The sequence below is a fragment of the Corvus kubaryi genome, unplaced genomic scaffold (assembly GCF_017639235.1).
Source record: "Corvus kubaryi isolate FWS band 111438036 unplaced genomic scaffold, C.kubaryi_AGA036_p1.0 138, whole genome shotgun sequence".
Classification (NCBI taxonomy): domain Eukaryota; kingdom Metazoa; phylum Chordata; class Aves; order Passeriformes; family Corvidae; genus Corvus; species Corvus kubaryi.
The window spans coordinates 20435002-20460971 of NW_024580672.1; the positions used below are offsets into that span (position 1 = coordinate 20435002).

General features: G+C 44.6%; 1 protein-coding gene across 1 annotated transcript; it reads left to right on the plus strand.

Annotated features, from left to right (window-relative positions):
• Window positions 1–1090: 1090 nt before the first annotated feature.
• ABRAXAS2 (abraxas 2, BRISC complex subunit) lies at window positions 1091–16895 on the plus strand. The gene is made up of 9 exons (XM_042019550.1): window positions 1091–1197; window positions 2406–2496; window positions 5422–5458; window positions 7552–7618; window positions 8034–8224; window positions 8761–8880; window positions 9562–9646; window positions 11236–11350; window positions 14667–16895. Exons 1-9 carry the CDS (start codon window positions 1126–1128, stop codon window positions 15131–15133), a joined length of 1245 nt encoding a protein of 414 aa, XP_041875484.1. The 5' UTR covers window positions 1091–1125; the 3' UTR covers window positions 15134–16895.
• The last annotated feature ends 9075 nt before the right edge of the window (window positions 16896–25970 follow it).

The following is a 25970-nucleotide window of genomic DNA, read 5'->3' on the forward strand; positions in this document are numbered from 1 at the left end:
AAATGGTCTTTAAGGTCCCTTCCTACTCAAACCGTTCCGTAATTCCATGAAAGTCAGTGCGATATTTAAAACAGCTGTTTATTCTTTTCAGTATTTATTCGTTGCAAATGTCGCAGACGTTATTGCTGTTAAAATTTTTATTGCAAGGTGTTTTAATAAAAAAAAATAAGAGTGGTAAACAGCACTGCTGCACAGTTGCCTCCTGTACAGCTCGGGGGGTGTGTGTGTGTGTCATAGAACCCCGGAATTTCTCCCCAATATCCCGTCCACCCCTGCCCTCTGTCAGTGGGAAGCCTTTCCCCCTTGTCCTGTCACTCCATCCCTTGTCCAAATTCCCTCTCCAGCTCTCCTGGAGCCCTTTTAGGCACTGGAAGGGGCTCTGAGGTCTCCCTGGGAGCCTTCTCCAGGTGAACACCCCCACCTCTGCCAGCCTGTCCCAGAGCAGAGGGGCTCCATCTCCCTCATCATCTTCGTGGCTTCCGCTGGACAAGCTCCAGCACATCAATGTTCCTCACGACAAGACAGACATGGAGGGGCTGGAGTGTGTCCAGGGCAGGGAATGGAACTGGGAAGGGTCTGGAGCCTCAGGAGCGGCTGAGGGAGCTGGGAAAGGGGCTCAGGCTGGAGCAAAGGAGGCTCCGGGGGGACCTTGTGGCTCTGCACAAGTCCCTGACAGGAGGGGGCAGCCGGGGGGGGGTCGGGCTCTGCTCCCAGGGAACAGGGACAGGAGAGAGGGAACGGCCTCAGGCTGGGCCAGGGGAGGTTTAGGTTGGACATCAGAAGAAATTTCTTCAGAGAAAAGGTTGTTAAATGTTGGAAGGGGCTGCCCAGGGAGGTGGTGGAGTCCTCACGCCTGGAGGTGTCCAAAGAACCACTGGACGTGTCACTCAGTGCTTTGGGCTGGGTGACAAACTGGGGATCGGTCACAGGTTGGGCTCGATGGGCTCGGAGGTCTGTTCCAAACTCAATGGTCCAAAGCCTCGCTCGCAGTTTCCCATCCTTCCCATATGGGTACCCCACTTCCCCCCAGGACTACACTCCCCATGATGCCCTGCGGGGCCGCCGGAAGCGGGCGGGCGTCCGGCGCGCGTGCGCCCTGGCGGCGGCGGCGGCGGTGTGTCCGTCATGGCGGCGTCCATCTCCGGCTACACCTTCAGCTCCGTGTGCTACTGCAGCGCCAACAGCAGCGCCGACCACGTACGTGCCCCCCGCCGCCGCCCCGGGCTTGCGGGGCTCCCTCACAGTGCACCCCGGCCGGCAGCTGCGCTGCGGGGCTGCCAGGCCGCGCCGCCGCCCGTGGGGCCCGGCCGCGGGTCACAGCGGGCGGGGGCGGCCCCAGACGGACACAGCAGGGCGGGATGTGGGGTGTCCGGGCGGGATGTGGGGCGTCCGGGCGGCTCCCCGCGGGATGTGGGATGTCCGGCATGTGGGGTGGCCGGGATGCTCCGCGGGATGCCCGGAATCTGGGGTGCCCGGGTTGCTTCCTCCCGGGTAGGAATGGGGGTGTCCCGGCTGCTCCTTGGGGTGGCGTGCCCGGGGTGCTTCTCCCGGAGTGTGGCGTGTCTGGGATGCTCCCCCCGGCATGCGGGGTGTCTGGGCGGGGTGTGGGGTGTCGGAGCGGGATGTGAGGTCCCCCGGCATGTGGGGTGCCTGCGGTGCTCCCCTCGGGATGTGGGATGTGGGGTGTCCGGGCTGTTCCCCGGGATGTGGGGTGCCCAGGCGGCATACGGGGTGTCCGGGGTGTTCCCCGCGGGGTGGGGCTCCCGCAGGACACGTGCGCAGTGCAGAGCCGGGCTATTGCCGAATCCCTCGGTTTTGTTGGCACCTTTTTAGCCTGAGCTTGCTCTTTCTCTCTGCACCTTGTGCCAAAACCTCCTGATTCCAGCTCAGTCTCCTTCCTCATTTTGATTAGGGATAGAGAATAAATTAATTTACCTTAAAATTACCTTACTTTTAAATTGCTTTCTGCGTTTTACAATCCCTTCTGTTGTTTGGGCTCCAGCCCAGTCTCCACACTAAAATTTGTGTTAAGTCCCTGCAGGTTTAAACTCCTCTTCCCTTGGCTTTGCTGGAGCAGAGCACCATTGTGTTCAGGCCTCCTTCTTTTCCCCCAGTAGCTGGGGCTGGGGCAGAGCCCTCCTTTTGTGATGTGTTTGCCTTGTGTAAGTTGTGTGTAGAATGTTCCTTTTGGACAACCCATCCCTGTAGTGTTGTAAAAGGATGTTGGCAAAGCAGAAAATTGGCTTTGGTAGAACCTCAGGGCAGTTTATACCCACTGCAGCTCAGATGTGTCTTTCAAACTTCATCTTTGTTTCAATTTACGGCTACGAAAGCTACAGTAAATGACTGCATTTAGTGGATTTTTTCCTATTTTTAATCTTTTTTTTTTTCTTTTAAAATTGCAGGAAGGATTTCTGCTGGGAGAGGTGAGACAAGAAGAGACTTTTAGCATTAGTGATTCACAGATCAGCAACACTGAATTTCTACAAGTGATAGGTAAGTGATGTAACTTTGAGATGTTCTGAAATAGGCACTGCTCAGGTTTCAAGTTTTCAGGAGGCTTCATTAAGAATTGCTTCACTGGTGAGACTATCACAGGGTGTCAGACTTTCAGGTTCAGATTTGCCACTGTGTCTGTGTGTTTGTGGTTACGATGTGAGGAAAGGAAACAGATCTTTGCAAGTTACAGGGGCTTTATGCACCTCCTTTTATGGAGGAAAGATCATTTACTGAAGACATTTGTCTGCATTCCATGATGGAGAAATTACTGTGGGGAATCTCCTGCTTGATACAGTTGCCTAAATACAGCATGTGCTCAAAATAAAATTAATTCATTGCTTGATTTACTGATACTGAAAGGGGCAGATTTTCAGTAGCAGGTTTGGATGGATGGCTGGGAGCTCGTGACATAAACTGTCACAGCAGGGCTGGACAAGGAATATTTGTCAGACATTTGTTGATAAGCACGAGTTCTGTACAGCTGATCTGTTGTGAAAAAGGAACGAAGATCAAAGATCTTGCTGTCAAGTTTTGGTTGAAGGAGATTTTTTTAGACATGAGTGAGAAGCTGTTGCATGTTTGGTTTACAGAAAATAGGAAAGCCCTGAAAGAAGCTGCCTTTTTGTTTCTGGATATATAACCAGCTGTTAAAATATACTTAAACCTTCCTAAATACCCAAGCATGCCCATACCTGGCTTTGTGAATGTGATCCCAGATAACAAAGCAGGGTGTGCATAAAGCTCAGTGAAAACACCAACAGCTCTGGATTGACTCTCAGATGTTGTTCTGACACAGAACAGGTGATCTGGGAACATGTGCAGTGGTACCACCTTACATCTCAAGAGATTTCCCACCTTGCAGTGGTGATGGTTTTGTGGTCTGGACTCCAGAAGGTTGAGTAGTTTCCTGTTCTGGTTATTCCTAAGAGAACATGGGTGGTAAATTGAAGTATCAGTTATGAGCTAAATTACAGAAAATAAAGGCATAGCGTTTTTTGTGTGTGCATACAATCACTGTCAGAGTGTTGCTGATGGCTCTGTGTGTTCAGACAAAACTGACAGAGCCAGTCATTTTTAGGTTTTTAAATTAGACCTTGCTCTTCAGTGGTCACTGATCTTGGTTATTGTTGGCAGTGATGTCACCACCTGATGCCTTGGCCTGGTTTCCTAAACCAGGTGTTTGTGGTGTTAAAAATTGCTCCCTTTTTAGATCACCCCTTTGTCACATTACTGGTTGCAGTGACTTTATGAAAATGGAAATTACCCACTCCTGGAGACCTTCTGGATATTTTTTTTTTTGTTTGCCATTTTTACTTCAATATTTATTCAACAGAATTAACTCTTGGACTCCCAGTTCATCTCACGAGATTGACAATCGTGGCACTGTTGTCACAGATGAGTTTTAATCTTCTTCTGTGTCTTCTTAGTATTGTGTGTACATAGCATGTATACTAGATATATATATTAAAATAAATCAATGTGTAAACCTTAAATTTAGAATGTTGGCTGCTTCATGTGGTCTGAGCAGGAGGCTTCTTGCTTCCTGTTTCTCAAAACACAAGGTCTGTTTAGCAACATCCATCACCCAAGAATCAAGAATGTTGTTGCAGTTAATGTATTTGCTGGAAGGAATTGGTCTAAGCTGGAATAATTGTACTTACAGGCTTTGTTAGCAGATTGTTTCCACAGATTCGTGCATGATGGTGTGAAAATATTAGAGTTGACACAATTTTATATCAAATAAAGGGAGTCAGTAACTCTTAACAGCAGCATCCTGAGGAGTTCTTGCCAGTGAGATTGTGCAGTTTCTCAGGCAGTGTGCCTGGAATGGGTGCTCAGGGCCTTGTTTTGATAGACACCAAATGTGCTGAGATGTGAATGTGTGCTGTCTGCTGTTCTTGGGAATTGTGATCCATCCGCTGGTGCCTCTGCTGAGATGGCAACCCTGAGCAGCCCGTGGCTGCCAGAGCAGCAGGTGGTGAGTCACTGCAGGGAGGCAGAGCCTGAGCTAAGTTATTGCTAAACACTCCAGTGGGATTCTGGTGGAGGAACTGGAAATATTTGTGCTACGTCATCACAGAATCCCAGGATGGCTTGGGTTGGAAGGGGCCTTAAAGCCCATCTTGTTCCACCCCTGCCATGGGCAGGGACACCTTCCACTGTCTCAGGTTTCTCCAAGCCCCTGAAAAAATAAGTCACGCTTGGTGTTGGAAAAATAATGTAGATTGGATTTTTACTCTTTCCTCACTCTTCTCCGAGACTGCTGACATGTTACAACCTCTGCTGATTAAATAAGCATCTTAGCATTTATTACAACCTTTTCAATGAAAAAACACTGTCCTGACTTTTTAATATTTCATATAAAAGAATTGTAAAGTACAGCTAAATGTTTTGAAGTTGCTTTTCACCCCTTTTCTCGTTAGAGATTCTGTTTGCATTGCCTCTTTAAACACTACAATGTATGATATTTCCGTGCTTCCCTTCCTCATCCCTTTTTTTATTAATTGCTGCTGTAATAAACAACGTATATGAATGCAAGTAAGCTGTTGTGAAAAGGTGTAGCAAAAAGAAAACAAGAATCAGAAATGCTTTGTGAGGAATTTGCAACTATAAAATAGTATCGAAAGTGTGTATTTGAGGCTCAGATAAATCTCTGTGTATCTGAACAAGTGTATGCCTTGCTTATTAAAATATTTTTCTATGTAAAAGGGCAAATTATAAAGTGAAGGCAGTTTTCTGGGTATGGTGCTGTGTCATCAAGTGTTGTTGAGACATTAAGGGCAGTGTGCGGTCTGACACAAATGTTTTCTTGCTCAGTAGCTCTGATGTGGAAAGTTCATGCGAGATATGCCACTGTAATTTCTCTTTGCCTGGAGCAGTTGGACATATGTCACTTTTTTCTTTGTTTGTTTGTTGTTGCAGAAATCCATAACCATGAGCCTTGTTCAAAACTCTTTAGGTAAGCTTTTTTTGTTGTCTTGCTGTGGTGGCTGCAGAATACAAAAATAGGGAGCTCCTTGCAATATATTGGCATTTCAAATGTCCCTACCAATGTTTGCTCATCTAATGGTTTTACAGAAACACACAGAAATGGCACCAGCCATGACAATCAAAGTAGGAGTTTACAGCTTTAGTAGTAGTTTGGAAGGGGTTTATTTCTCTATCTCTTTGGATTTCCATCTTGTGTAGCTGGTAGAGGTAGGGCAGCAGTCAGGTCAGCTCCTATCACTGATGATGGGAATGAATGTCAAAAATCAATTAAAATTATTGTAGTCTTAGGCTGGCTCTGCCTGGGCCTGGTAGGTCACAGCATCCTCTGTGTCCCTGGTAACTTGCTGGGTTAACAAGTTGGTTTGTACTTAGTGGTACCAACCTGCACCAACTAATTATTGTAAAATTTTCAGCTTTCTAGTTATTTTTGCCTTCCGATCTCCTGAACTCCAGAATTTACATTAAATATGGGGCTAATATATTCTATTTAACAGCTTCCATCTATTTACATGTAGATTTTCTGTATAGTCTCCACTTGTTACACAGTGATGGCTGCTAAAGCTCTGTCTAGAACTCCTTTTGAGAAGGAATTCCCAATTAATCTTCTCTTGTCTTGAGAGATTTCCAGCCAATTAAGAAGACACAGTAGCTTAGACATTATGATTGACACTGGTTGCATTGAAAAGAAAAGCTGCAGTCAGTCACTTGCTGGCTGATAATTACAGAGAGGGTACTCTTAACCCAGTGATTTAAATGCTGCAGACTCCACACATGGAGATAATATCCCAGTGTCTGGTCAGCTCCTCCTGGATCCCAGGGATGCTTTGTGCAGTACATATCCAAACGGATCACGTTCCCTGCTTCCCCCAGGCAAGGAATTGGTTGTTAGTGCTGGAGCTGATGGAGGAAGGGGGGAGCAGGCAGGATCTCACTGTGTGCTGCTGCTCAGGAAAGCTGATGAATTCATTTACTGCACAGCACCAGGAACTCTCACAGCTCATACACTTTTTATCAGGACCAGAGCGTGCTGTTGGTTATTCCTGCAAAGCACAGTGTGCCGGTTTGGACAAATTTGGAGGAAAATATCCTCTGATAGAAGGCAGGTTACAACCAGCCCTCCTTATTTTTTTTGTCTCCCCCCTCTCAGGCTCAGTTTAAAGGCATAGAAAGGCACAAAATTAATTTCTGGGCATAGAATAGCGATATGGGATACAACATCATAAAGTCACCCCAAGAGACAGAGACAGAGTTGGATATCCACTGCTTACCAGGATTATAAATAAATATTGCAAACATGAATTGAAAAGATTGTGACAATATAACGTGCTGTCTCAAGTTAGTCATTAGTTGTAGTCTGGGTTTTCCCAACAACTTACACCTTGAAGCAAATGATACTTCCACCTTTATTTACCAGCCAAGCACTGAGCTCAGGATTTGGTGGTTTTTTACCCCACCCCACAAACACTGAGATCCTAGACCCCTAAACCAGAGCGTTTTCCTGCACTGCTTTAGGTATTAGTGATATCAGCTCTTGAAAGAGACCAGGGAGGAATCTATTTTCAAATGTTTTTCCTTTTATCATGCAGTATGATCTACTTGAATTTCTAAACCTGTCTGCATAGGTAGATTTATAAATTCCTAAGTCCTGAGAAATAACGACATGTCAGGGTTTGGGTTCAGCTGTGGAAGCGGAACCATATGGAAAGACCATGATACTTTGAATTATTGCTCACTCTTTTGGCTTCAAGGGTCCAACCATGTGAGTGTAACTGCAAGATTGGAGCTCAAGAAATTGATTTGGAGTTGCATGTAAAGTGGCCCTGCTTTCATTTCTTCTAGGCTGGTAGGCTTCTGATTATCAAAGCAGGGTTTTACAGAATGCTGGTCAAAATAAAATTGCACAGTGCATTTCTGTTGGTAAAAGTAAGGCTCTGGAAGTTGCTTTGTATTGTCTAGAATGCCATCTACTTGTAGAACACTCAAAGTATAAATTATTTACTTTATGTATAATATGTGTGTATAAACTGTGTACCTACCTTTCTCTCTTCCTTTTTGTTCAAGCTTTTATGACTATGCAGGCAAAGTTAATGAGGAGAGTTTGGACAGGATTCTTAAAGACAGAAGAAAAGTAAGTTTTCTATCTTTTCCTCCTGTTGCAGGCATTAGAAAGAGTGGGTTTGGAAAACAAATGAAAAAAAAAAGGTAGTTAACTAGAAGAAATACTTTCCTTCACAAATCTGGTGGTTTGTTTTGATCCAGGGCTTGTCCTGTACAGAAGTTGTTGGATTTGTGGTGCTTAGAATAAATTGGGGACAATGTCCAATTTCCCTGAAGAAATGTAAAAGATTTAAGTGTAGGTCTCCAAAAGTGTAAGGCTGTATTGATTCTCTCAAACTCAAGTCTCTAGGAATTCAGTTTGTTTCATTGTCCTAAAGCTTTTGGGTAATGGTGATACCACAGTTTTAGCCCCTTTATTCTCAGAAGGTAAATCTGTGTCTCTCAGGTAACACTGTGGGGTTTTTTCTGATGTAATTTGATTACAGAACGTTATTGGATGGTACAGATTTAGGAGAAACACTCAGCAGCAGATGTCATATAGAGAGCACATCATTCATAAACAGCTGACACACATCCTTGGAGTGCCTGATCTCGTCTTCCTTCTCTTCAGCTTCATTTCCACTGCAAATAACTCAACCCATGCTTTAGAATATGTGCTTTTTAGACCAAACAGAAGGTAAGCAAACTGTGAACGAACCAATCCTCATCCTTTGTTCTACTTCTTACTGCTATCCTTTAAACAATTTAGGAGTTTGTATAATTGCACTTAAAGAAGGCTTTGTGTTTGTCCAGTGATTTCTTGGGGTGTTTGTTAGTGATGACAGGTTTTGGGGGTTTTTTTTGTGCAAATAATTTATAAATTAAAATTAGGGTGAGCAAAAATTCTTTTCAGTCTCTAAATCATCAGACAAAAAATCTATTTTAAGAGACATCAGATGTCACTACCATGTTTTTTTATAGTGGATCTGAATGTTTGAGTGCACATTTCAAAGATTCTAGGAGGTGTGGAGATGGCTCTATACTAAGGGAATTTTTGATCCTGCATTTATTTTGAACACAACTTGAAATATTTATCAACTTTTATAACAGACCTAAAGCAGAAGCTTTTAAATTAGATGAGTTCTGATCATCAGAGGGATGGGATAATATCCAGGCTTTTGTAAAGAATCTTTTTCCAATTAATTAAGAAAGCTTTCTGAACTTTCTCTGCAGGTATAATCAAAGGGTGTCACTTACTATTCCTAATCTAGGCAACACTAGTCAACAGGAATACAAAGTTTCTTCAGTGCCAAATACTTCTCAGAATTATGCCAAAGTTATTAAGGAACACGGGTAAGGACTTTTCCTTTTTAAATAAAGTCGTTGTCAAGCTCTACACTCTGTACCTCCCAGAGAATACTACAAATGTGCATGTTGAGCAGCAAAACACCAGTTCTGGAGGACAGTGATCAGTTCCCAGTGTGCTTTTTTCCTGCTTAGAACTGGATCTTTTAGAAGAACCAAGGGAACTCGGTGCACTCTTCAGAAAAGCAGAGTTGGTGTGGCCAGTCCATGCTGGGGCCCTTCTGGCTGGAAGCTTCTGACTTGATTTCCACCCACCACCCACCTCCCCAAGGAATTCCGTGTGCAGGCTTGGTTTAAAACTTGAACTCTGCCTCAGAAGCATTGAAGTCTTGTTGTTTTTCTTAAGTATTTTCAATCAAATGCCATAAATTCAAAGTAGCTTTTCTGGCTGTTAACAATGGAATTATACAAGCTTAAAGATTTTGACACAAGTTTAATCTCATTCAAATGAGATTTTATTGTTACAGAAGGAATTTTGGTATTGAATATGCTGCTGTCTAAATTTTGGTTTATGACTGTATGTACTATTGCTAAAATAGGATATTTAGTAATAAAATACATTTTAAAAATACAGTGGTAGACTGCTTAACAGGAATTCGAAGACAGCATGAGCTAGAACCCTGTATTGTCTTTTCTCACTAATGATTTCTGCTTTGCTTTCATTTTTAGTACTGATTTTTTTGACAAAGATGGAGTGATGAAGGACATCAGGGCTATATATCAGGTTTATAATGCACTTCAGGAAAAAGTACAGGTAACATCCTTTACTCCATATTGGTCTGTATATATGTGGCATCTTGCATTCATCCTTTGGTTAAAGCAGGAGTGAAGGAGATGGAGATTTTTAAAGCTCATAAACAATTATCAGGAGCTGTAGGAAAAGAAGTCTGAATTTAAATGTTTCAGGTTTTTTTTTAATGTGAGCATTTGCAGTGGCTGCTGTGATAGTGGTTGGTACGAATATCACCACAAATACCAATTTTTGCAAGTAAATGATTTAATACTTAGTGATTTATGGGAGGTGTTAGTCATTTTTAAGGGTTTGCAGTGAAGAGAAGCCCTGGTGAAGGCTGTAGGGATTTGCAGAGGTTTAAAAATGACTCCTGGCTCTGGGTATGGAGCATGAGCAGAGCACCATCTGTTAGTTAAAACTTGTGAACGTTTTGTGTGGAGCATGAGTGAATCCTGCTCCAAATGTGCCAAAGCATCTGAAAATGCCTCGAGTGTCAGCTCTGCTCATTGTGAGCTTGTCAGTTCACAGCTTGTCCTGTGTGAAGAGCAGTGGAGCTGTGCTGCCCCGGGAGCTCACACATCTGCTAATTGTGCTGGAGTCACAGCTTGTTCCCAGGCTTTCCCTTTCATCTGCCCTGGGGGGATTCATGTCTCTGCTCCAGCTCAGCTCTGCTGGTTGGCTCCTGAAGCAGGGAACAAGGCAGGAATCCCTCCAACCATCCCCTGCACCTGCCTGCACAGGGGGCGGCTGCTCTTTCTCACTGGGAAGTTGCCACTTCCAACCTCCTTTGGAAGGTGGGTAAGGCAGATACTTCCATGGCAGCTTCAGGGAATAGGAAAATTTATCTTCAGAGATGTATCCATTAGCTAATGGCATTATTGTGTAATGCTGGTCTTGCCAAGAGCATGGCTATCCTTTGTGCTCCTGCTGTTGTTTCAATTACTGCCTGGAAAAATGGAATTGGGGTTCTTTAGCCTGGAGAAAAGGAGGCTGAGGGGGGACATTGTTGCTCTCTTCACCCAGGCAACAAGGGGCAGGAGGAGAGGGAAACCACCTCAAGTTGCAGCAGCGGAGGTTGAGATTGGAGATTAGGAACAATTTTTTCACTGAGAGGACTGTCAGGCATTGGAACAGGCTGCCCAGGACAGTGGTGGAGTCACCATCCCTGGAAATGCTCTCTTCAAAACTGATCATAGTTAATGATCATGACCAATACTTAATTTCATAGCATCACTGCATGGTTTGGGTGGGAAAGGACCTTAAAGCTCATCTCATTCCACCCCTTGCCATGGGCAGAGACACCTTCCACTATCTCAGGTTGCTGCAAGTCTCATCCATCCTAAACACTTCTAGGATGGGACACTGACCAACTTTGGATCTTATTACAAATCTTCTGTCATGGTGAATTATTTGGAAATTCTTCTCCTATAACGCAGCAACAGCAGTAAAGAAAACAAGTCTCGAGGTTGAATACCTCTGCTACAGTTAAATCCTGCTTCTAGTTTTGTGCTTCAATGCCTTCTTGTTTGGTAGTAGCTTTATTAATGTTGTCCTGAAACTATTTCCTGTATTTTTGCCCAATCTTAGCATATCTTATGTTTTTCTCCCAGGCAGTATGTATAGATGTAGAAAAGAGTGAACGTGTTGTTGAATCTTTTCAAGCTGATGTAAACAAGTTAAAAAGGCAAATCGCACAAAAGAAGAATGAAAAAGAACAAGAAATAAGTAAGTTGCCTTTTAATTACCTTTTTTTTTTTTTCCACAAGCAGATGCTGTGAGGAGAAAAGGTTTTGTGGAGTTAAAATAATTGTTGTATTGCTGATAACTCATGGGAAAAAACCATCCCATTGGGAAGGGCAATATGGTGGATTTATGTTGGGTGACACCTGAGCTGTGAAAGTTTGTGTTGCAGGTATTTTTGCTGGAGTCATCCAGTGTTAGCAAGCTTAAAATACAGAAGAGACAACACTGTAAAGAAAGAATGAGCAAGTCAGTTCTGGAAATAACACAGGAAAAGATCAGTTGTAGGAAAAGAAAAGTGGAAAAAAGTGCTAAATACTGGAGAGATTCCTTTTGAAGGAAAGAAACAGGGTACTGTGCTCACAGGCCAGGAGCTATCCATGGTTTTATAAAGTCTTTATTCCCACTCCCATTTGCTGACTTAGTGGTAAAGATGTTTAGCACTGAAATACCACTTTTCAATGTTGAAGTAAATCTTTGTAGGTGTTGTTCATCTTATTTTGCTGCTCCATAATTTCTTGAGTCAGTGAGCCTTGCTGTCTGAGCAGATTTGGCTGATTGCCACACTGTCCCTCCTTCCTAAAAACTGCCTGTGGCCTCAGGAGACTTTGGTTAGCAGTAGAGAAGTTTTGTGAAGCACTTGGTTCTTTTCAAAGAGGCATTGCTGATCTAACTGAATTTGTGAGTGCAGAGGAAGACTGAAGGTAGAGAGAAGGGGCAGAGAATAGGCAAATAGGAAGTAAGATTAAAACTCAAATAATTCATAATCAAATCACTCAAAAAAACCTTTGTATTTCAGCAAACACTGCCTCTCTTTACCCATGTTTTGAAATGATAAGCAAATAAGGAAAGGTTGTCATTTTAGCTACAAGATGTTTTTTATTATTTTTGTATCCTGTTACCTGAAGCAGTGTCTGACAAAAAGATGGTTTAGGTGAGTGAACACCCTAAACTCTGCAATGGGCCTGCTGCTGCTATGACTGGTATTTTAATTTTCTCCAGGCAGCAAGGTACTGTTATCACATGAGCATTTTAGAGCAGTTTGATCTGTCAGCCCAAGTTCTTCTTTCTCTGAACCTGAAATATAAGGTAACAGAGCCAGGATTAGCCCAGGACCATTTAAAAGGTGGAAGTAAATGAGTCACTGCTGTTTCCTGCTTGGCTGTAGATTAAGTAGGCAGGGAACTGCTACTATGGGGAAGCAGAGGTGGGTATTTAGTGTGACTGGAGCTGATCCCAGCACAGATGGGAAAAGCTGGGGGAGGAGGAGGAGGAGGAGGAAGAGCAGTCAGTGCTCAGCTCTAGGTACTACCAGGAAGATGCAAATGCTGGACTGAGAATTCATGCCAGAGCAGATAATCATGTGAGAGGGCTGAAACAAGAAAACATGCAGCGTGGAGCTCTGCAGTATTTTTAGATGTGAGTAGTTAATTACTGAATCTGGCCTTCTGTTCTCTCACTTGCTCAATGCTGGGAGAATTTCCTCAGTTTTAGTGAGGAAAAGGGAGTGTTTGATTCCAATTCCTGCAGGAGTGTTGTGTGAGAGCTTGGTGTTCTTACAAACTTGGGGTTAACAGGTTATGACTTACACACTCCAGCATAAAAGGCAGTCGAGACTTCAGTTGCCAGATCACTGAAATAGTTCTGTACATGCAGCAGGATGTTCCAGCCTTTGGTGAGTGCTGTGCACCTCCCAGATGCCAGGAAATCTCCCACTGCAGGTCTCCTGTTGTGGCCCAGAAATGGAGTGCTGTTACGTAGCCACTTGAGGGAATATGCTCTTTTTATTCCCAAGAGACATCTCACTGACTCGGTTAAAGGAGCTCTTCACCCTGCATTTGTCCACAAACACGGTGCTACAGTAAATAGAGCTGATCCCATTGTGTCCCTCTCCTTACACATCCCAGTGTCAGTTCTGACAGTTTTGTTGGTTAATAACCTCTTAGGAACCAGTCAAAAACCTCAGTCTCTCCCAGTGCTTAACAAAACTTCCTGCCAGGAAGTCTTTCCTTGTGTCTAGAGTACAGTACTCTAACTTACCTTTCCGCAGCAGCCTCTTAGGCATATTTAAGAATAAAATTGTTTCCTCAGTCTTCCCTGCTGATCCCAGTTATTCCAGCCTTTCCTATGTTTTAGATCTCTAATGAGCCCTTTTTTTTTTTTTGGTAGAGTTTCTCCAGTTTTCCCTATTTTTTAAATTAATATTTTTTTGTGGTGTTCAAAATTAGATATATTCCAGTTGCATTTTTAACAACAGTGAAATGATACATACCTGTATCTCCACAGCTGGGCACACCTCATGCATATTGATATTTATAGTTTGCATAAATCACATTTCTTTTCTGCAGAAGGATGCAAGTGTTCCTCATTTTGCAGCTTTTGCAATTCACTATTCCTGTGCACGTCTTCCTCAAATTATTTTCCAAATCAGCTCATTCAAGATGACTTTCACATTCCTGTTCTGATACCCTGCAACACTCGCAGCTGTAATTCCATCATTTAGGTTTTTTATGTGGGTGTAGTTTTTAAAATAATAACTTCAGGGAAGAAGACGTGATGACTTCTTTGCAGGGGATATGAGATTGTCCCTTGGCACAAGGGGCATTGGAAGAGAAAGCACAAAGTGATTTTTTTAAGATATAATGTCAAATACCAATTATCATGGATGAAAAGTGAGTTGAGTTTTACTGAATAAGAACTCAGGTGGAGAGGAGCAGGCAGGTTGAGCCCTAATGCAGGTGCTTTTTGATGTGAGTAGGAACTGAAAAATACAGAGGAAAGATGAGGTGGAAACAGCAACAGGCTGTGGAAACATCCTGTAGCTGTGTTTTTTGGGAGCTTGAACTGAAGGAAATGATCTGTACAGGATGACTGTGCACATGAAAGTGTAGCACGCTTGCACTTGCATAGTTTATTTGCTTTCTGACTCATTTTGGGTTTGACATGGGATCACTGAGATAATTGAGCTTTGCTGATCCTGATAAGCTTCATGGCTGTACTGCTAAATTTAGGGAAGTTTGTCACGCTCAAAGAGCAGGATGCAGTGTTAAGCAAGATTTGATGTGACGGTCAGGGGTAGTGTATTGATGATTCTATAAGCCTAAAATCAGAAGTATGAAAGATGAGTAGAGCAGACTGAGAGGACAGGAGCCAGTGCTGGAGTTGGAAAGCAGTGCCAGGGATGAACATTTGATGACAAGCAGAAGGAAAGAAGAGAGGACAGGCAAGGTGGTCACAGCTCGGGTATGTGGAGCACGTTGCCGAGAAATCATTAAGTACCCCTCTGTTCTTTGCTTTGTAGGAATGCAGCAGGCAATTTTAAGCAGGCAAATGCCAACAGATAACTTGGAACCCATGTTTGTCCCACGAACGTCCTACACTGGGTTTGCTGTGGAAGGCTGCACACTTGAAGATTCCGACGTCTCCGATCCTCCCCCGCCCTACTCGGATTTCAACACAACCACTCAAGACAGTTCTGTCAGCCCCGGGCTCCTGGAGAGCAGCGTCTTCATGCCTCGGCCTCAGGCAGTCGGTTCTTCCAGTTATGTTTCCACAACTGCAGGATTGAAATATTCTGGCAATGGAGCATCCATGCCATCTTCCCAAAGAGCACTCGCTGACAATGGTGACGAATCAGAAGACAGTGATTATGAGAATTTGCTTGAACCTACAGAGTCCTCTGACAGTGAATACTCACAGACAAGGGAGTCACGACCTTCAGCACATCCCGATGGTGATTCCAGGAACACTCAAACTTCTCAGATTTGATAGGGGGGAAAACAAAACAAATCCACATGATACTGTTTTTTCATAATTGTTACCGAGAGATTTTGGGGATTTAACCCGGAGGAATTGAACTACACAGGATTACTGTGCACACAAAATGTAGAAGACTTGCACTAGATGGTTTATTCACCTTGTGATACATTTTGCAAGTTTTATAATGGAATCATTAGGATAATCAAGTTGTACTAATGCTGATGAGGTTCATGGATGTACTGGTAAATTTAGGCAAAATGAAATTTATAGAGATCTTGTAGCTTTTGTTGCCATATTTTCTTTAAGACAATAAATTGGGATGTAGTAACTAAGCACAGTTAGTCTACAGATAATGTTCTCAAATCAAAACTTACCTCTTGCACTATCATGCCTTGAATTTTAATTTTTGAAAGGGAATAAATATATCAGCCGCCTTCAGAATAGCTTTCTATGGTAAGCCAAATTGGCCTTTGCAAGCAAAGAAATTTTGATAATTCTGAGAAGCCTGATTGGAAAAGATGTGGTCAACCTCCTTCTGTGGGCATGCCCTCATCAGAGGAGGGGTTTGGTTCGCCCTTTTACTAGCAGAATGTGTCTCACTTCAACTGATGGTTGCCTTTTTTCCTGTAAAGGGTGTTGGGGGGGGTGGGATGCCTGGTAAATCATCCAGATGAATGTCATAAATGGAATTATTCTGGTTTCACTGGGTTTACAATGACTTTACGCCACACTAGCCTCATTTATTGTCTCGTGTTCTTTTAGCATAAATATGAAGTGCACATACAGGAGTAAATGACCAACAGAAGTAGTAAATTCCATCATGATTGGACTTCGGAGTCTGCAAATTACAAACATCAGAGACTGCTTCTTGCCTTTTATTTGCATCTGAGTATTGGATTTAGGCTTCTAGATGAGTTATTTTATGTAATAAATAGGGGATAGGGCAGGAGAAGATTGTTTGGAGAGTCCCCTGGGTTTATTACCTCTTTTCCTCTGGGTGAAACATGTAAATGATTATTTTAATTTGAATTACAGCTCTTGTCAGAAAACTGCCGTTTGGGATAAATGAAGTGTGGTATATTTAGAGAATTTCATGTTTGGATGCACTTACTTTTATTTAAATACTGCTTGTATGCTGACGTTGCCCAAAATATGTGAAATTGTGCCACTAAGAAGTTTGTATTATTGGACTTTATCCCTGATGTGTAAATGAGAAAATACACATTTTAAGATGAGGTTATCTGCAGCATTTATCACTTGGAGGTGTCAATAGCCACTTCTTCGGTTTACACCCAGAACAGCAAAGCAGTTGCTTAAAAATGTTAAATATCTCAAATTTACACACTGAAATTTTAATCTTTTGGATCATATCTATAGGCAAAAGTCTGTTCATTACCCTCTCCTTACCTGTACTAAATGAAGCAAAATAACTTTGGGAAAAAATGAGATGTTAAAATTGCCGCTCTTCTACCGAGTGTTTCCACCTTTAAACATCTAGTGCTCTGGTTTTAACTATTTTACATTGTTCTCATTAGCCTTAACTGGATGGTTTTTTGTCTTGGAGTGTTGCAGTTCCTTGAAACAGAGACCTTGCTGTGGAGTCCCCAGCTGTGAGCACCTGTGGCTCAGGTGTGAACTCTGAATCAGTGCTGGAATCAGAATTGACAGGTTGGCAGCCACCGTCTTGATTTTTATTCTGCACAGAAACCTGCAAAATGTACATCTCTGACAAAGCAGTTCAATGTGACAATAAAATCTTATTTAATCCTAACATAGGTTTTAATACTTGTCAGGTTCCATGCTGGTGGAAGAGCTCACTTCCACCAACAGAAGTGCAGCTCAGAAGTGGTGGTTTGTTCAGGCTGGTCTGTTTGTGGGACTGAGGGATGTGGCAGAGGGAGTGTTCCACGCCTGACACCTGTGCTTATGTTTATACAAGATCCTTGAATTCTGGGGTTGTTTAACAAAAAATATTAAAAGCTCTGCTTGGTATTCCATGCACCATGTAGGTGGAACAGGTGTCATTGTGCCCTCCAGCCAGTGCTACCTGCAGGTATTTTCATTCACCATAACTGCTGATTCCTAAGTACAAAGGGTATGGCTTTATATATATATATATATTTTTTTTTTTTTTTTTTTTAATTTAATTCAGGTAATATTCTGGCAAAAAGACACCTGATTAGACTTCACAGTTTTCATGACGGTCCTGTTAAAAACAACGTTGGGTTGTGATCTGTCAGAAGGCAACGGGGAGCAGCTTTAATCCTGAATTGTGGCGTTTCACACCTGTGGAACACCAGGTTTCCAGTCTGACTCCTGGACAGTCCCTGTTGGTGATTCCCAGGAGCAGGGCCTGTGGCTGTGTCCTCTCACTAACAGGGAAGGCAGCATTGAGGAAAAGCTACTGAAAATTGGCTTCTGTGCCCTTCAGTTCCAAATTAGGGAGTTTTCCTGGTACAATGAAATATTTTCTGGGTGATTGTGAGAAACCTGGAATCGCTGTTTCCTCTATTTCCAAATTTACTCTGATTCCCCCTCTGTTGATAGCAAGAAGAACAGGAGTGCACCATATGGGAAGCCTCAATGAATTAGAACTATCACATATGCTTACAAAAGGAAGCATCATCAAATATTTCTGAAATTAGCTTGGATTGACAGTTTGGGAGTCTCCAAGTCCTCTCTTTGCTTATGGGATGGAACGTGTTGGCAGAAGGACGTGTGAGCATTGTTAATTTTGGCATATTCATGACTGTGCAGGTTTGGAGTTCATGTCTCGCATCTCTGGGGACATTTCACTGCCTCTGACATGTCCTGAGTTAAAATGTAAAGAGAAGCTGTTACTGTTGGTGTAGCATCAAGATAAGATAAGCAAACAGATAAAACTCCTGTTAAGTGGGAAGATGCTTCTGAGTACACTGAATGTAACTAGAATCAGTCTGAAACTTTGCTTTTTTCAGTGCTGCAAGGTTTATTTTAAGGTTTTGTTGATAACAGACTTGCTTTTCTTGGTTCTTCCATGGTTCTGTCTCTGAACAGTCTGTGGATCAGCTTGAAAGATGTTGGTCTCTGGCTTCCTTTGAGGAGAATCTTCCCCTGGCTTTCTCTTTTCTCTCCAACTGCTGTGTTTCACATGCATTTCTCTGTCATGTTAGATTTGTGGGGAGTATTTGCAGGTACCTTTGTAGTGCTCTCTTCTGTAGCTTATGGATTTGGGAAGAAAGCAGAAGTTTAATTAGAGTTTCATTAGTAAATTGGTAGGTACTTGAACACCTTCAGTGCCTGAAGGGGCTCCAAAAGAGCTGGAGAGGGGCTTTGGACAAGGGCCTGGAGGGACAGGACACAGGGAATGGCTTTAAGCTGAAGGAGGGGAGATTTAGATGGGATATTGGGCAGGAATTGTTCCCTGGGAGGGTGGGCAGGCCCTGGCACAGGGTGCCCAGAGCAGCTGGGGCTGCCCCTGGATCCCTGGAAGTGCCCAAGGCCAGGCTGGACATTGGGGCTTGGAGCAACCTGGGACAGTGGGAGGTGTCCCTGCCCGTGGCAGGGGTGGAATGAGATGGTCTTTAAGGTTCCTTCCAACCCAAACCATTCTGGGATGCTGTGAGCTGTCCCAGCCCATGGTCAGGACAGTGACAGGAATCTCCTGTGGCTCAAATTCCCATTTGTCCCCCTGGGGGGGGCTCCTGCAGAGCTCTCACCGCTACACCTGTCACACCTCATGGAACCAAGTGCAAGAATGTTCAAACTTTGACTCCGGGGTTTTCTTCACTCTTACCTATAAATAACCTTAAATTGTGTAGCAGCATCTTGGCTGAAGTTCTAAAAGAAGAAAAAAGCAGATTCCCTTGGTGTGAACAAAAATACGTGGATTCCCCTCTGGGAACGGCCGGTGTTATTCCCACTGATGGAAGCACAGAGGCTTCAAAGGCAGGAAGAGCAGAGCTTCAGGAGACCTCACTTTACAGAAGTTCCAGCCCAGGAGATTGTTCTCCTTATTGTGAGAGAATTTCAGGTCCAGCTTCCCAGGACAAGTCCTGCAGATGAAGATTGATGTCAAAGCAGGTCAGCCAGATCTGGTAAGAGTGGCCTTCAGGAAAGAAGGGATCATCACAATCGCATCAGCTCGTGGTGTGGGTGGGTCAGGAGTAAATCCAGCAGTAGGCTGTGTGCCAGTGGAAATCTAGCAGGTTTTTCCACCTAGGAAAGTAGTTTTTTCCTATTTGTGACCTTTAAACAAGATGCTAACTTGCACATCCTTGTCTTTTCCCTGGGCATCGTCCAGAGAAAACAAAACCCCTTATTGCCTTTTCCAGGCTTATTAGGGAGCAGTGCCTGCTGAGCTCTGCAGAAGGAGCTCAAGGCCACCAAGGCTGGGAAGGCTGCTGCTCTGCAGCACTCCAGGTCACTGCAGGGTTTTGCATTAATTATTTCCAGCTCTCCTGAGATCCTGTTGTGCTCTGCTCCGGGCTCTGCCAGCACCAGGGCTCTCAGTACTCGCCTGGTATTAAATAGAAGAGTTGTTTGATCCCCTCAGGTGGATTTATGTGCCATATATTTATTTCCTCTGGCTTTATTGGAAAAGGTGTTAGGAAGGGAAGCTTAAAAATCCACAAGAGACAAGTCAGAATAAACACACAGGTGTTTTGAAATTCTTCCATTATAAGCAATATATTTTTTTAAATTTTTACTGAATTTATTTTCCTGCTCAACACTCTGCTTTGGGCAAACGTGGCTTTTTTTTCCAAAGGAGGAAAAACAGTACTGCTAAAAGTTTTCCCTTCAGAAGCCTCCACCATGGGGATTGCTCCAACAATTTTTTTTGGTGCCAGTTTGTGATTTTTAACACATTTTCAAGAGCGAGAGGCTGCTGTAGCTGTGAGCAGGGATCATTGGTGGTCTGTAATATTAATAAGGAATAGCCAATTTTAGCCATAAAGGGAGTCATCTTAAATAAAACGTTGATACTCAGGACTTACAGGAAAAAGTCCATTAAACAGGATGGTATCACCCAAATGCTGTGGCTGTAACTTTCTAGCCTGAGCAGTCAGAGTTCCCAGCTGAGAGGCAGCACAGAAAGCACTGCTTGCTGTTCAGCAAAGTTTTTATCTTAAACCTGTAGAGAGGTTTGAACCATAGAATATGGAATGTTTTGTCTTGGAGTGGACCTTAAAGCTCATTGTCAGTGCAATAATCCAAGGTTTTGGTGTGCAGGAAGGCAAATGCTTTGCTGACTTTGGGCACATTAAAGTAGCTGTCACCTGCTAATAATAACCCTTATCACAGGGATGTTAAATTTAATACAGCCTGGACACTTGGAAAAACAGAGAGCTGAACTGCCCATGAGTGCATCAGCCACACAAAGTGGGAGTTTTGATTCCCCCAGAAATGGAACCTTTGTTTCAGCAGGTGCTGCTGTGCAGGTCCCTCCTTTCCCTTTGGTATCGGAAGCGCTCACTGCAGGCTGCATCCCTGATGGACCTCGTGCAGTCCCAGAAAACGTGAGGAATGCAACTGTGGGTTCTGCAGGGAGCCCAGGGACACCACGGGCAGTTATTTTAACAGGGAACATGGTATGGAATTGGAGACAGCTGCACCAACACAGTGTCACAGCTGCACAGCGGGAACTGCCTCCTCTGTGCAAACAGGATTAGACAGAGGATGGAGAACACTCCTACTCACTCCAGCAAGGGAGACCTCTGGCTCTTTTACTCCTAGATCCTGCCTTGGATTTTGAAGTGCCATACAATAAATCCCTGAACAGAGAATGAGGAGATAGTCTGAGCAGGGGGACCAAGGGACCAAGCTCCCAGGAGTGCCCACTCCTGGAGCTCCAGAGCCTTCACACTCCTCATCCTGTTGAAGTGCTGGTAGGGTGAGGTGGGGGATGTGGCAGTTTTCCTTATAAATGCCTGATCCAGGCATTTTGGTGGTATTAAGGCTGTTATTTTAGCAGCAGGTTTCTGGTCAGTCCCTTGGCTGCTCGGTGTGGGTGGCTGAGGGGGCTTTGCTCTTGCTCTGCCAGTTTTATGTGGTTGTGAATTGTCCAAATCCAGGTGAATTATTGGCTCTGGCACATTTAAGGGATCTTAACCCAGCAAGACCTACCACAGTGCCTTTCCCTATGATGGATGCATAAAGCCCATGGCTGCTATTCCCATTTTTAACTGCTCTCCTGCAGGTTGCTACCAGGGAATGTTTGCTTGCTGAGCTGTTGATTTTGGACAAAAATCCTTAAATCAAGCTTTTATACCCAAATTCAAACATTGCCTGTTGAGCCCATCTCCAAAAATGTATAATGTATCTGTGCCTTGCTACTGGAAGAGCAGGGAGTTTGCAAGGATAAAGGAGCAGGAAAAGGCATTGAGTCTTTCGCAGGGAGTGAGCACTGCTGTGAAAAATCACCCTGTAATTCTGGCAGTTCCCACCCAGCTGTTCACCCATGGAACAGAGAAGCTGGGGAACTTCTCAGTGCATTTATCAAAGCACTTGCAATTCAAAGCAAGTGAAGCACTAAACAAATACCAAGCAGTGAGAGATCATTTCTCCAGCTTGTGTGGATGCTCTGTGTACAATCGATGGGGACAGGGGATGGGACTTATCCTGGGCATTTCTTCTGTGCTGATGTTCCCGAGGAAGGAGATTGATTTTTGCCAGGCTTTAAAAACAGCCTCGGCCTTCAGTGTTGTGGGAAGGGTAATTTCAAAACCAAATGTTTGTTGATGGTGTGGAATTAACCCCCAGGCTTTCAACAGGCTTGCATCCCTCAAACAGTGGTTTCCAGACCCCAGGAGCTCCCAGTGCCAGACCCAGTCCTGCAGTGAGTCCCTCTCTAGCTGGAGTGACCACGGCAGATGAGGCAGAGCAGTAGGATTGATTTGATCTTCAGCTTAAGCTGAAGGTTACAGCCTGTATCCCCAAAATCCACCTTTGTAATACCCAGCATCACATGGAAAGCTGAGTGGTTCCCTTTATCTAGGTGTCCTAGAAACTCCACCAGCTTATTTCATCCTGGCCCTTGGGAATCACATCTGAGAAGTCCCTTTTCAGCAAGGGAAATGGGTCAGTGTTGAGTCCCTGGTAACCACGAATTCACAGCACGTGGCTTCTCTACTTGGCTGGAATATAATTTTCTCTGTTTCATTGTTCATGTCTTTGTCATTAAGTACAACTGTTGTGATTTAATTTTTCCATTTCATGGTTGGGCTTGATTTGAGGGCACTACAAAATCAGATGGGGCAGCCACAGCTTCTCTGGGCAACCAGGGCCTCCCCCCCTGGGACTTTCCCTCCTGGGGACCTGCAGCAAGCAGAGCTGGACCCTCCCACTGGTCTGCCTTACATTTTTTTTATTCCTACTGTTTTTGGCAATGATTTTAACACCTTTGGGTAATTCTCAGCTGTAACTGCACAGTCATTGTGGGGGGGAATGATAATCAACGTCTCTGATTCGAACACCCTGTGCTTTTCCCTTTTCCAGAAATACTCGTGCAGACTGACACCTGCTATTGTGCTGAGGCTCTTTTTGCTTCATCAAACTTCTCTGCAGATATTTAATCTACCTTTTTTCTTCCAGTTGCAGTTACAAAAGGCACTGACTCAAGTCTTTCAGCGTTGTCATTTCAAAAATGGATTCAGAATAACAAAAAAAAAAAAGGTTTCTTTTCAGGGGAAGGTGAGAGAACAGAAAAGTCCTAAAGTTAAGCACAACTTTTTACAGGTGCTGGAAGAGGAGATCTGCACTTTTATCATTCCTTCAGAATCCATATTTCAGGATGTTTTAGGCAAGAGTAACACCTTGAAGAAAACCAAGCAGTGTTTGGAAGAGCTGCACTTGGGGCAGAGGAAAGGCACAGAACAGTTCCACCAATAATGAAATTACAGGGGAGATGGAGAGCTGGGATGTCAGGGGAGGTCCTGGAGGAGAAGCAGTGGCTGCTGGCTGGCTGCTGGCCCTGGAGTGTGCACAGAGGTGCCCACGGACACCGTGGGACACCATGGGACACTGTGGGACACCGTGACACACCGTGGCTACCGTGGCCATGGCTGCCAGCCCGGCGCAGCATCTGCCAGCTGATCTGCCAGGGAAATGTGATGTGCTGGTTGCCATCTGTAAAGCATTGCGTGACCTACCCCCCACTTCAGTCAGAGACTGCCCTGACAACTGCTGTCGGCAGCAAGGCTTTGGCTGCCTGCCCGCGGGGGGAGGCTGCAGCAGTGCGGGGCACACTCGTGAAAACCCACGCGTAAAAAAGAATGAGGGTTTTTTAGAATATGTTTTAAACTATTAGCATCCTTTATTTGTTAAAAAATGCCAGCTGCAGTTTTTATGTGGCTTTCTACATTTTAATAAAATCTTCAGGGAACGCTCAGTGACAGTGGCAAGTACTTGAAGCCCAGGGAGTGGGATCTGTTTGAAGACACAAGGACTGAAGGTTGGCTGCTGGGACAAGGTAAGGTCCCCACAGAACTTGGCTTGTGCCTGATGAAAGATAAATGGACATTTGTTCCCAGAGTGTGACCTGACACTTTCTGATTTCATGACTAGATGGATGGATGAGCTACCGAGTCCTTGGGCAGCTTCACTCGGTCTCTTCTTGGAGCTCCTGATTTTTAATGGACTGATCCATGCTATCCCAGTGCAGGTGCAGTAGCTGATCATACAGGCTCCCTGTATGCTGACATCAGGGACTTGGCTTCACTGGGATGCCCAATAGCACAGTACATCTCCTACTGAGACATGCTGAGCACAATGGGGGTGTTCAGCCTGGAGAACAAGAGGCTCTGGGGAGACCTTGGAGTCTGAGTACCTGAAAGAGCTCCAGGAGAGCTGGAGAGGGACTTGGGACAAGGGCCTGGAGTGACAGGGCGAGGAGGAATGGCTTCCCACTGAGGGTTAGATGGGATATGGGAAGGAATTGTTCCCTGGGAGGGTGGGCAGGCCCTGGCACAGGGTGCCCAGAGCAGCTGTGGCTGCCCCTGGATCCCTGGAAGTGTCCAAGGCCAGGCTGGACATTGGGGCTTGGAGCAGCCTGGGACAGTGGGAGGTGTCCCTGCCCGTGGCAGGGGGTGGAACTGGATATTTTGAAGATCCCTTCCAACTCAAACCTTCTGTGATTCCATGAAATGCAGTGCCCTGACACCTTATCCAGGTCCATGCCAGCCCCGTGGGTTCCAGGGAGCTCCAGCCACACACCTGATGAAAAAGCAAGGACAGAGTGAGGCCCAGAGTCTCTGGTGACACGCCACGAGCAGCAGGAGCAGGGCCCAGGAGCAGCTCAAGCAAAGGGGAGAGAGCCTCAAACAGGTGAAAGGCTCATTGTTGCTACTGGCAACATCTCTGGGTTGCAGTGCTTGATGAGACGTGGGAAGGCAGGGGGGAGGTTGGTTCATCCATCTACCGCTCCCGTAGGATGGGAACGTGTCTGCCACCCATTTTCAGCTGAGCCCATTAGAGACTCTAAACTGGTATTGATCATAAATTCTCTGTTCAAAGCATTTTGAGAGAAAAGCCCTTTCAGTCCACAGTGAGCCTTTCCTGCCATATTTTCAGGTTAATCAACAGTTTCCACCCTTTATGAAAAATCATGAAGCACGTGTTCTGTCTCTTAGTGCAGTTCTCTCTCACTTGGAAACCTTCTCCATCCCTTCTATTTTCCAAAGCAAAATAATTAAAATCAGAGGTTGTTTTGCATTCCAACGTAGCTATTTTTTAATCTTAACTCAAAAATGGCACAGATAATTTTACCAGGGGAATGTTTTAACACACATACTGTTTTTCCCCAAACAGGGTAGGTATTATTTCCTTCTTGCAATGGTTTTGCTGAGCTTCCCATGCACTGGGGTGGAGTTCAGCACTGGGGTGGAGCTCAGCACTGCCCCAGCCCTCAGCTTGCCCCAGCCCTCAGCTTGCTCTGCCCAGCACATCCTTTCTCCCACCCTGTTTTCCCCTTGCTTGCTGCAGCACCAGCAGCTCATCCCATCTCCCTGCCAAGCGTTCCCCAGCCCCAGCAAGGGGATAATAATGCTGTGCCATGCATGAGGATTAATATTTTAAAGTGGGTTGAGGTTAAAGGGTGTTACATGGATCTGATCTGTGCTGTTGGGAGGTCAGCAGAGGCTTTAGGATAAGGATGGCGTGATAGTACTTTAAAAAATAATTATGGTTTATTCTTTCGAAATCCAATTATTTCCTGGAAGAACAGCAGGGAGTTTTAGTGGAATGGCCATGGAAGTCGATTGCAAGACATGCAAACCCTGCATGGCTCACAATGCCTGCACCAGCCCTGGTGCCTGCCCTCCTCAGCACACAAAGTTCTGCTTGCAGAGGAGTTTATAGTAAGCTCTGTGCGGCATAAATATTAAAACGTATAATCAGATGATTGCCTACATGTTATATTTTCCTTTGCAGGGATGGTTTTTACTCTCAGCAGTGGCACAGTGTGCCATGCAGCCAACCCCAGCCCACGCAGCCCTGGGGGATTTGTCCCGTGGAACTTGTCTCGTGTTTCTGTGGCTTGGACATCACCTCCTGCGTGGGTACCCGAGTTTGGTTTGCAGATAAATTCCCAGACATGGAAAAAAGAAGCAGCTGCCTCTTTGCTGGTCCTTCAGCCAGGCAGACACATGGCCCATCTGCAGGGTGTGCCCCAGGGCTGGGTGGCAGTAATTTAGTGCCCTTTCTTCTTCCTCACCATCGTGTAATGATCCAGGTAAGGATCAGGTCAAGCTGCAGGTGTGCACTGGATGATACCTGGTTAAAGAGCCAGCGATCATCCACCCCAGCACACCTGAGTGTGCAAACACAACTGCTGTGGAGTGGTTCCACCCCTGCTTTTATTCTGTGGATG